We start from the raw sequence: 12968 nt of genomic DNA on the forward strand, positions 1-12968 counted from the left end.
AAAAGGGGTTCTTTATGAGTACTTAACCGCATAGAAGAATACTGTCGTTATAGGTACATTTAACGGTACCTCCCTGTATTAGATATTTCGATGAATTTAGCTACATTTTTCAATGGAAGCATTTAAGTGAATAAATCTGTTGTACCATCGCCCGTTACCGTGATGCTGGTAGCTTAGCCCGAAGTCAAGTAAGTGAACGGAAGAAAACAGCAACATCAGCAAAAATGGTTCGAAAAGTAAAGAAGCGATTTCATCGAAACCAGAATCGCAATTGCGGAAAAGTAACTTGTCAGCTGAACATATCGCAATACTCTATTCCGCAAATATTGAAAAATGAGCTCGGAGTAAAGTCATTATAATTCCAAAAAATGCAAGAACTTACACCGGAACAGAACGAAAATAGACTCAAAAGAGCTAAAGAATTGCTTCGCTTTGCTGAAAGTGGTGAACTGCCGAATTTATTTTATTTATTTTTTTTTCGATGAGAAAACATTCGTTGTCCAGCAGTTTGTAAATAAACAAAATGATCGTGTTTACTTGTCAAAGAGGTCAGCTGAAAATGTACACCTTCGGTTGGCCACCAGAACTCAAGCGCCGGCCATGGTGATGGTGTGGGCCGCCGTAACAGCCAATGGTCGCTCTCCGCTCGTATTATTCGACCGTAAATGCTGAATGCAATCGCGAAAATATTCTGGGGGTGTGTTAAAGCCTTGGGCACGCAAACATTTTGTCCGCAGACCTTGGACATTCCAACAGGACTCAGCACCATCGCACTCAGCACGCGCCACCCATGAATGGTTACAAAATGAGGTTCCTCGCTGCATTTCCAGCGAACAATGGCCGCCAAAATCTCCGGATGCCAATCCGTTGGACAATTGTGTCTGGAGTGTTTTGGAAAGCAAGCTTGGTACTTAAAAATACCAAAGTGTCGATCACCTCATGCAAGCGCTTCGGGGAACGTTTGACGGCTTCATTGGCCGTTTGAATGTCATAATTCGTACGAACAAATCTTACCTTATTCTAAATTTTGATGCTACTTCCGACTTTTTTGCTTTCATTCAATAAATTAAAAAAAAAAATGTAAAAATTGTGGCGTTTGACTTTGATGCAGTTTTTTATCTAACCCTGTATATGTTGTGTGTAAAAAAGTACAATATTTGGTTTGGTATTTTAACTTTTTTAATTAGAATTTGCACAAATTTCTCATATAGTAACCTAAAAGTTTAGTTAAAAAATTTTTACCCTTATTGTAGCCCATAACACTGTGTTTAGTGCCTTTAGTGCGGATTTCAAATAATTCCCGCCTTATTGGCCACGTTTGCACCAACTACGTGCCATATTTCAAAATTCTAGCTATTGTCGTTGAAGAGATAATCAGTCACTCATCTCTATTTTTTGTATACAGTTTTCAGTGCAACGGCTCTCAAACACTATTTTTTCCGATTTAAGTTCTAAAATTACATAGTTTAGCCAAAAAAAAAAAATCAATTTTAGTACTGTTAAAATCCGTTTTTGTTTGAATTTCCTTAAACATACCTTATCTGATGTCTGGTGCCAATAGTAACCTACAGAAAAATTTCAAGATTCTACATCGAAATAATTACATTTAGTCACTAAATAAGATATTTTACTACTATTTAGTACCTCTTTAAGTACGAATTTCCAAAACTACAAATATATCTGCCAGTAGGAATCTACATGCGTAATTTAAAGATTTTAGTTGTAATAGTACGTAATTTAATAAAAAGAGAACAATTGATTTAGTATGTTTTTAAAGGAACTTCCCAAAAATCTAACTTACTGATAACTATTTTAATCGTGACCTACCTACGAAACTTGAACATTCTAGATGTAAAATTGCATTAAAGTAGATTTTACTACTGTTTAGTAACATTTTTGTTCGAGTTTCCAATTCACTATCTAATGGCCCGGGTCAATAGTAACCTACATGCGGAATTTTATGATTCTAGTTCGATCAAGTAAAACGTAGTAAGTTCGGCTACCATTTGGAACCCCCCACCATTTGGAAAGAATAAGAAAGTATTCAAAAATTATAATCCATTTAAATTTTTGTTAAAATCTGTAAAAATACCGAATATCGTAAGGTGCCGATATATTGGGAGGATATACGATATTGTGAACCTATACGATACCTATACAAATCTATGTCTGGGCGTAAAATACTCACAAAGAACTCCTTGTATGGATTTTGAGATAATTCCATTAGAAAATGTGGTAAATGAAAATACCGAATAATGGGGGGGGGGGGGGGGGGTACTTCTTGCGTGGATCTTAAGACAATTCCATTGGAAAATGTGGCTAAAATCATTAAAATATCGAATATCGGAATGTGCCGTTATATGGGGGAAATACGATATCGAAGACAATTCTCTTTCGAGGGGTATAGTACTCACAAGGAACTCCTTCTTCCTCCTTGACTTATATTGAAATCTTTCAATTTCCTTTTGGATAGGACAAAACTAAATATCAATTAAACTTTTTAGTTCCAGTGGTCTACGATTTGAAAACACATTCAAAAACACACTGTTTTCTAACATTTCGTTCTGATATAAATTAATTAAATTTCTTCGCCAACCACCCACAAGGGCAGAGGAATAAATTTCTTTCATTTAGTGCCAATATACCACAAAATTAATATTATTTCTGTGGAACACAACAATTCGAATGCACCGTGGGATATTCTTAAGCGCCTAAATGAACTAAATTCAATAATAGTTGCACCGCAATTAAATCACCCATAAACGTTTTCTATTCATCGGCAATAATAGGAGCCGCATGTGAACAAATTTCCAATTAAAAGCAGATTAACTTATTTTCATTGACGTAAGGACAGCTGACTGACGGACTGACAGCCAAAAATAACTTGTCTTCTATTTTGAAAGCAATAACTAAGATACAGGCCCCCTCCTCGGCGTGAGCACAGCATGAGAATCCTTTTAGTTTCTAAAACCACAAAAGACAGTTTCAAATTATTTGTTGTATTTATTTAATCAATACACATGTGCGGGTGTGTGTATTCAGTGTCATAATAGAATTTCATCGTCGTCACCGTTGTTGTTGTTATTGTTGTTGTGTAATTAATAGGAAACCATAAACAGCAATTCGTAACCTCATACCATTTTCCCATCTTATACACAGGCATGACAAGCTCCAGCAGTAGTCCATCTCTTGGCAATATTTACAAGCAAGTTCTGTTGGCATGGCTCACCAAACCACACTACACCACTTCACTGAACAGGATCCTAAACGATGAACAAAACATTTACTTGTCTAAATCATTTTATCTTTCATGTTAAACTAAATGTTTTACATACAACCCCCTCGCGACCCGAAGCCGACATTCTCTTAGGGTACTTTAACCTAATCAGCTTTCAGACACACACATCCACTCATGCACGCGCGTGCACTTGCTTACTCTCCCATATGGCCCACTTGTTGTCAATACTGTCAGATACAAGCATTTTCTGGGGATAATTCAATTACTTATTGGGAAACTCTTTATTTAGATATTACGGAAATCGAGGGTGGTATGTTGGGGGAAAGAAAGTCTTTTGGATTTAGTTTTCCTTTCCAAAAAGTCGTGTACACAATAGTGGTGAGGGTATTATGTCTTTGTGCATTTGTTTGTATTATGGAGAACGAAGCTAGACAGACCCATAGTAACTTTTGAGGATCTTCATAGAATCACTATCGGAGTCGATTTATGAATGTCAGTCCGTCCGTCTGTCCATGTATTCTTGTGAACAAAATGCAAGTCGCATTTATTATCCGATTGCGATGAAATTTTTGTTTGGCCCAAGGACAACCCCTATTGAAATTGGTGGGAATCGGTTCAAATTTAGATACAGTTCAAATTGTGCATAAATTGCCAATATCAGTCCGAATGACCTGAATTTTGGCACATCCCACCGAATTCAGTCTAAAAGTATATTAAATGTGGTGAAAATCGGTTCATTTTTAGCTATAGCTCCCATATCCGATTTGGTGTTTAAGTCCCTCACATTCTTAATATGCACTTCATAAGAATGATAATTGATACCAGATATCAGATACAGCCCAGAAATACCTGCCAGAATTACTTCCTGGCGGTGTTGATGTCGCCAACACAAATGCTATATGCAGATGACATTTTTCTGTTATCAGATTCTCCCACAGGTTTGCAGAAAATGATTGATGTACTACAAGACTACTGTCAGAAATGGAGCCTAAAGGTAAATCTCTTGAAGTCCAAAATAATGATTCTTAGAACTGGTACCAGAATACCATCAGATTTGAATTTTCACTTCAATAACCAGAACATCGATATCTAATAGATATCTTGGGGAAGATATTACGTTTAATTTCTCATTTAAGAAGCACTTAACAAATAAACTATCAGCTTCAAAAATTGCTATAAATTCGACGTGGTCAAAATATATCAAAAGTCCAATAATTTCCAATTCTAACAAGTTAAAAATATTTGAATCCTGCTCTAAATCAATATTGCGTTATGCCTCGCAGGTTTGGGGATACCAGAAGCATGATGATGTGGACAAATTGTTTAGATTTTTCATAAAGAAAGTGTTACGCCTGCCTAAAAACACACCGAACTACAAGTTGTATCTGGACACTGTTCTAAATTCCATATTCTCTTCTACACTCAAAACATATTTCTGTTACATTAGAAAAGTCCTTCAATTACATTCAAATCGACTTCCTCGAATCTTGGCTAACGAATGGACAACCCTATGCCAATAGCATTCCACTGTGCTTCAATTGAAAGATGTTATTATGTATCTACACTTCAAAGAAAGAATTGATTTTGAAGTAGCAGCACGAAATTCTCAGTTCCATGATTTTTACCCTCTGCTAGATTATATTGAGATCCCAAATCTAACTGCAAAATTTGCATCACGCGCAACCAGCCTAATCATAAATGCTAGATGCGGTTTGCTTGACTTAAACTCAAAGGCATTTAAAGCCAATACCGATGGAATCTGTTCTCTATGTAATACAAACCAAGCGATAACATACAGCATTTATTCTGATACCACGGTCTATTAATACGAGCGACCATCGGCAGTTATGGCGGCCCACACCATCACAATGGCCGGTGCTTGAGTTCGGATGATCAATCGAAGGTGCACATTTTCAGCTGACCTATTTGGCAAGTAAACACGATCATGTTTTCTCATCGAATTCGACAGTTCACCACTTTCGGCCAAGCGAAGCAACTCTTTAGCTCTTTTGAGTCTATTTTCTTTCTGTTGCGGTGTAAGTTCTAGCACTTTTTGGAATTTCAATGGCTCTTCCCCGAACTCATTTCTCAATATTTGCCGAATGGAATATTGCGATATGTTCAGCTCACGAGCCATTTTTCGGCCATAGCGATGCGGGTATCGATCAAGCCGCTTCTTTACTTTTCGAAAATTTTCTGGTGAAGTTGCTGTTTTCTTCCATCCGCTTCTTTGACGTCGGGCTACGCTACCAGTATCACGGTAACGAGCGATGGTATGAGACACAAAAGATTTATTCACATTTAAATGCTGGAGTGCTCTAACGATAGTCACTTGTGGTTTTCCTGCCAAATGTAAAAATCACACTATCACACTTAAATTCCATCACGAATAACTTTCTTTTTGGAAAATTCCCACCAAAATGCTTTTGTGCGCTTGTAAACAATATAATGGGCTGTCACTGGAATAATTTTAACAGCTGTCGGACGAATGGCTTAAAATTAACAGCAGTCTGAAGTTGCTTACACTTTATTCATCTCACACTGTACATGACACGCGACCCTTATACTAAGTTTTCAATTTTAAACGCAATCTGTTTACCCAAAACCAAATTGTACCTAATGTAGTACTATTTAGTGCTTTTCGTACAATTAAATTATACATTTCTGTAACCACTTGCATATGTCCTGGCTACCAAATTTCAGATTTTATGCACTATTTGTTCACCCAATATAAGTGTACGAAATATAGTACTATTTAGTACACCTTTAGTACCAAAACCACCTATTTTTCACAAACCTTCCACCTTTAGTTGATTCAATGCTATATTTCAAAATTTAAACTTCACTCGTTCACCCAAAACCGAACTGTTCCAGATTAACCACTATTTAATATAGTTCGCACATTTAGTGCACATTTCAAAACCCCTTTTATGTATCAACGTTATTTTCCAACCTTGATTCTCATCCCAAATTTCAAGTGTTTAGTTCTATCCATTTACATAATACCAAATGGTATCTCAGTTTAGTTATTTTAAAACTCAAATTTTCAAAAACCCTTTAGTATATTTATTTTGCACTGCATAATTTTATTATCCTTTTAGTTTGAATTTTCAAAAATCCATACTTATTACCTAAAGATTCCAGCCTCAGCTGTTTCGTCTGGGCGTTGATTATCAGACAGTTATTACTTATCTATATAGATTTACAGGTATTGGTACATTGACCATGTGACACTATATAGATATTTTAGGAGTATTGGAGACCACCGATTTCGGCATAATTTATGTTTTTCTATGTTAATTTGAAATCGGATAAAAATATATATGGGAGCTATATCCAAATCGGAACCGATCTCGATAAAATTTAGCAAATGTATTTCTGAGCTGTATTTGATATATTTCCCCAAATATTGTTGTTGCAGAGTGCATATTACGGCGGCGGTGGACAAAAATAACAAATCGGATGAACAATATATATGGGAGCTATAGCTATATCTGATTTCGATCAAATTTGGCATACATATTTTCAAGCCTAATTTGGGTGTATATGCAAAATTCCATAAAATTCGGGCTGATATTACACGTTTGGTGCACAATAAAAGGCAAATCGGACGAAGATATATATAGGAGCTATATCTAAATTTTGACCGATTATCTCCAATTTCAATAGGGTTCGTCCTTGTGCCAAACAAATGATCTGTGCAAAATTTCATCTGGATCGGGCAATAAATGCGACCTGTACTTTGTTTACAAAAATACATGGACAGACGGACGGACGGACATGCATAAATCGACTCAGAATGTGATTGTATGCAGATCATCAAAAGGAACTATGGGTCTATCTCGTTTCCTTTTGCCTGTTACAAACAAATGCACAAATACATAATACCCTGACCACCTTGTGGTGTAGGGTATAAAAACGAGTGAGCAAGGGCTATATTCCACCGGGCTGACCACATGATAACCTACAATAAGTTTCTGTAGATCTGAAACCCTTAAAATTGACAAATTCCTCAAGACGTTGGGATACGTACTTTGGTTTTTTTTAAACATTTTTACAAATATCAAGTTATCTGCATCTTATTAATCTTCCTTCGTATATTTCTTGAAATATCAAATATCTGTCAACATACACTGCATATATCTATTTATAACATCTCCCCATTGTACTACGCAGCAGAAATCCTATTATAAATGTAGCTTGGAAAATTTTAGCAGACATTTAAAATGTGGATTAATAACAGCATCACAAGATATATTGAAGGATATGGACGTCATCCGTCGGTCGATGATGATGATGAACTTGAATCTAAACCACATCACGTAACCGAACACTGAGACCGCAAATTAACGTCCGTCATATTAATCGTACATGTCAAATACATTTTATAATCACATGACATAGAAAGGTAAGTGGAGGAAGGCTAGTTTAAACACACACGCATTTATAAATGTATGCATGTAAAATACGTATAAAGTGTCGTCTGTCGTCTTGTAACTAATTACCAAAGATTGTTCTAAGTGCATAAAAACGTTCTTTCATCTTTCAAGGACTTCTCGCATATAAAATATAAAAATATTAATTACATAATATAATTATTAATATATAATAATAACTGGCAAATTCTATCTGATTCGAATGCGGATAAAGGAATAGAGGTGTCAAACTATCGATAGTAATATCGATAGTATCGATGGTTTGGTTTTCACTAGACTATCGATGGTTTTTTTTCGATAGCGATACTATCGTTGAAAAAACGGATTCCGGCATTTATTCAGTTAGAGGCGCAACTTTGTTAATTAAACGACTTAGATATCTTCTATATAAACGGCGTTGTTAATTTATCAACTTTGATTTGTCACAAATATATGTAAAAAACAGAACACTGTTTAAAATGAACAGATATCTGAAAAGACCAAACGGTAAGTAAAATGTGTTTATTTATATTTTGTTCAATTGTTGATTAAAAATGTTTACAGATATTTCTACCTCCATTTCCATAGAAGAAACTGGTAATGAAAATGAAGAAGAACGCGAAAATAGCACGATTGGTGGGGAAACTAATAAGTCAAAAAGAGCACGCCACGGTTTCTCAGAAGTATGGAACCATTTTCAAAAAACAACAGATAAAAGAAATGCTAAGTGTCAGCTGTGTGGGAAAATATACAAAACTAGCGGTAACACGTCAAATCTGTTGGATCATTTAAAACGTAGCCATCCTTCTTATAATCAGCTTCCGAAACCAACGAAAACAATTGATAACTTTTTCAACAATTCAGTCTCCTACGATACTGAATCGGCACGTAAAAAAGAACTTGATAAGGCTTTAATGAGTTTGATCGCCACTGATGTACAGCCATTCAGTGTAGTAGAGGATACAGGATTCCGTGATTTTGTCCGATGCTTAGATCCGCGCTACGTTTTGCCTTCAAGAAACACCCTAAAAAACGTTCTGATGGTAAATATGTACAACGAAACAAAGAGTAAGTTGCAAACTATTCTTAACGGGTTACAACACTGCGCTATTACAACAGACCTATGGACATCGCGCGCAAATGAAAGCTACCCCACCGTAACGTGCCACTTTGTTACAAAAGATTTTGTTCTCCGTACAGCTGTTTTGTCTACAAAAAAACTGTTATGTTCCACTAATCACAACGCAGAAAATATATCAATATCTATGCGCGCCGTGTTAGAAGAGTGGGGTCTAATGGAGAAAGTGGTGGCAGTTGTCAGCGATAATGCTAGCAGTATGTTGAAAGCGTGCGAATTGCTTCAAAAACGAAATCTTCCATGCTTTGCACACACTATTAACCTTGTGGTGCAAGATTGCTTAGCGCAAGATTATGTTAAAACTACTTTAGGGAAATGTAAGAAAATTGTGAGCTATTTTAAGAGCAGCACAATTTCCTACGAAAAGTTTAAAGCGGACCAAGGAAGAGATATGCCCCACAGCCTAAAACAGGAGGTACCGACCCGCTGGAACAGTGCTCTCAGAATGGTGGAGAGCATTCTTTTAACAAATAATTCTATTTCAAATGTACTGCTAATGACACCAAAGGCACCGCTACCTTTAACGGCAGACGATATAGAATTTTTGCAGGACCTTAAACAATTGCTTATGCCATTTGATTCCGCTACAGTCCAAACATCGTCAAGTGCAGCTGTTACTATTTCCCTAGTAGTTCCTCTAACATGTGGTCTTTTTAAATCTCTTGATGAGTTAAAAAGTGCTATGAAAACTTCAGAAGGCCATCAAGCTTGTATATTTCTGCTTGAAAGAATAAAGAAAAGACTATTTCCTTACGAGGAGCGTACAGTTACAAGACTCGGAACATTATTAGACCCTCGGTTCAAGAAGGAAGGTTTTCTTTTCCCAAGCAATGCAGATGGAGGAACACAATTTTTACAAAACGTGTTGAGTGGTATGAACAAAAACAACACCATGGAACAAGATAATTTAGAACCATCATGTTCTAAAAATATTCATCAAAGTTCGCAGCCACCGCTTTTAAAATTCGTAGGAAATAAAATTGCCTCTAAAGTAAGATCACATCAAGTAGACGCCATCATTTCTCTTAGGCAATATTCTGAAAATGAAAATGCAGCATTAGAAATAGATCCATTACAGTACTGGAAGGTAAATAATATAATACAAAACTATTTATTAACAAATTTACGTAGTGTTATGTTTATTTTCAGAATAGTTCTGGCCAAATGTCACTTATAAAGTCATGTTCCTTACGCCATTTATGCGTACCAGCAACTTCGACAGAGGCTGAGCGAATGTTTAGCAAAACCGGAGCCATAATTTCGGAAAGAAGATCTAGCTTAAAGCCAAAAAATGTTGATATGCTGCTCTTTGTTAACAAAAATTGTTGGGTCAGTAAAGAATTATAAGAAGTAAGGTTTTTAAACAAATAATACATTTTTCAAGGTAATTTTCATTATAATTTTAAATTTAAATTAATTTGATTAAATATTTTTATAAAATAAGATCTGAATGTATCTGTAATAATGAATTTCAAATATTTTTTGTTTTTTATGTTTAGTTGTTTTGTTGAAGCGTTATTATCTGTTTTTTTTTTTAATTTTTAATATAAATATAATTTTTAATTAATTTTTACTACATGCAAATACATTTTTTTGTAAAAGTTGATCTCAAAGTGCCTTATAAAAATGAATTCCAAATATTTTTGTTTTTATGTTGTTGTTTTGTTTAAGCGTTATTGTCTGTTATTTTTGACTATAAATATAGTTTATAATTAATATTTACTATATGTACATATTTTAATAAAATATAATAACTGTAATAATGAATTCCAAATATTTTTTGTTTTTATGTCAATTTGTTTTGTTTAAGCGTTTCTTAATAAAAAAATATTAATCATTAGATCATTTAATATAATTGAGTCCGTTATTAAAAATACATGTAAGTACATATCGGTGTTGTTTATTGATATTGACTTGAATGGTTGTTACATTTGTGATGAGTTTTGTTAGTAGTTATTTTTATTTTTAATAAAAATCGCAAAAGTTTAACAAAAACCATAATTCAAAAATAATTATAACACACAAATTAATAACATAGAACAATGAAAAAAAAGTTGCGCGCATTGTTGAAAAATTAATATTGGCATTCCCACATTATTCGATACTATCGATAGTTTTGCAACAAACTATCGAAAATATCGAATGGTGCGAATATCGATAGTTTGCCAGCTCTATAAAGGAATCTATATTAAATTAATTTATGCGTCAGTTTTATCCCAAAGAGAAAGTGGTTATAAATGGAACGACAAATTTCAAAACACAGTAAAGTAGTTACCATACGTATGATAAATTTATACGTATATACAGAACATCGAACGTTTCTGTCTAATAAATGTACAAAAACGAATACATAAATACATGTAGCTCTGTATTTTTATACCCTCCATCTTGGAAAGGATTCTATATTTTGATGATTTAAGCAACATTTTTTCTCGGATTTCTCTGAAAATTGGTATTTGTAGGTTATAATTGGTCCTAGTTCGTGTGGCGAAATATTGTATGTATGGGTCCACGCTTTGGTGTCGCCCCTATATAACGATACCTCCCGATTTTTGGTATTTTGATGATTTTTGCCACATTTTTTCACGGATTTGTCTAAAAATTGGTATTTGTTGGTCATAATGGCTTAATTAAGTTCGGCCAGACTTAACTTAATGGTTTTTTATATGTTCTATATATTTAAGATATGACTATATTTCTTAATACTTAAATTTGCAATTCTAGCTCTTTTCCTACTCTATTTACTATATTAAATATCATTTAGTACTTTTCGTACGCGTCATGTTACGAATTTCAAATTGACTGTCCATTGTCTAACCCACAGTTACCCAAATAGCAAAATTAAAAAGTTCAGCTCTATTCATATATTTGGAATGCATTTAGTACCTCTTAGTACTTTTGGTACACGTTATGGCACGAATTTTAAAATACGCCTTCTTTTCTAAAAGCCACACATTCATTGTGATTAATGTACCAATATTTGAAATTCTTTTCTACATTCTATACCAAATCTAGTATCATTTAGTACTTTTAGCACATACTACGGTACGAATTTTCAAATCCTTCATTAGCCGCCTCACTTTCATAGTAATCGTAAGACCAACATTCATAATTCCAATTGTACTCCTACATTATATGCCCGAATTAGTACCATTTAGTACTTTTCGTACACATTTCCTTAACGTCCTTTTTCGATACCAAATGTCAACATTCCTCCTTTATCCATTCACTCAAAAGTAAATTGTTCCAAATTTAGTGCCTTTAGATCACTTACTACACATTTTCCCCAACCGTATACAACGTCAAAGCCAAGTCAGATTTCCAGCGATTTTTTAAGTACATATTTCCATACCTCCATACATACATATTGTAAACACCACCTCACAAAAAGTAACCTTAATCTCAATTCCCACCTCCATTCGTTCAACCGAAACCCACATTGTACCAAATTTAGTACTATTAAATAGAGATCTTACACTTATTATACATTTCCAAAACCACCTCCTAATATCAAACCCTACTTTCCCAAAGTAAATCTTCTACCAAATGTACTTTTACGACACTTATAGTTCAAATCTCAAAAAAACCTTTGGTACACACATCCTATCAACGAACCTCATTCCATACTAGTTCTATCCGTTTGCCCAATAGAATGGTTGTAATTTTATTTAAGTGTCTTTCTAGTACACCAAGACGAGACGGCTGAAGCTAGAATCTTGAAATTTTACATGTAGGTCAATTTTAGTATGTAGGGGTCAAATAAGGCAGGGCTTTCAATGATTCGTACTTAAAGGTGCCCAAATTAAATACTTTGTATTGGGCAAACGGAATGAGATTCTGAGATTTTGGAAATGTGTACTAAGTAAGAGAACTGTACTAAATGATACTTAATTTGAAAAAGTTTGGCTTATGGTGAATGAAGCTGGAACCAGTTGGTGGTAAGTTGTGATAAAGAGGTGGTTTTGGAAATAGATACTACAAGCGCACGAAAAGTACTAAATAGTGCCATATTTGGTACAATTTGGCATTTGAAAATGTGAAATTTGGTATTAGGAATCCTCATATTTGATATTGAGGTCACTGTTGGTATCCGGAATTGAGATATAGAGGTGGTTAAGGAATTGTACGAAAAGTACTAAATTGTGCCATATTTGGTACAATTTGGCATTTGAAAATG

The 12968-nt window shown here is 34.6% G+C and overlaps 1 protein-coding gene across 1 annotated transcript; it reads left to right on the forward strand.

Moving 5' to 3' along the window:
• The first annotated feature begins 7907 nt into the window (after positions 1-7907).
• On the forward strand, positions 7908-10138 carry LOC131800499 (E3 SUMO-protein ligase ZBED1-like). The gene is made up of 3 exons (XM_059127807.1): positions 7908-8160; positions 8218-9878; positions 9941-10138. Exons 1-3 carry the CDS (start codon positions 8133-8135, stop codon positions 10136-10138), a joined length of 1887 nt encoding a protein of 628 aa, XP_058983790.1. The 5' UTR covers positions 7908-8132.
• The last annotated feature ends 2830 nt before the right edge of the window (positions 10139-12968 follow it).

Source organism: Musca domestica, unplaced genomic scaffold (genome assembly GCF_030504385.1).
Source record: "Musca domestica strain aabys unplaced genomic scaffold, Musca_domestica.polishedcontigs.V.1.1 48, whole genome shotgun sequence".
Classification (NCBI taxonomy): domain Eukaryota; kingdom Metazoa; phylum Arthropoda; class Insecta; order Diptera; family Muscidae; genus Musca; species Musca domestica.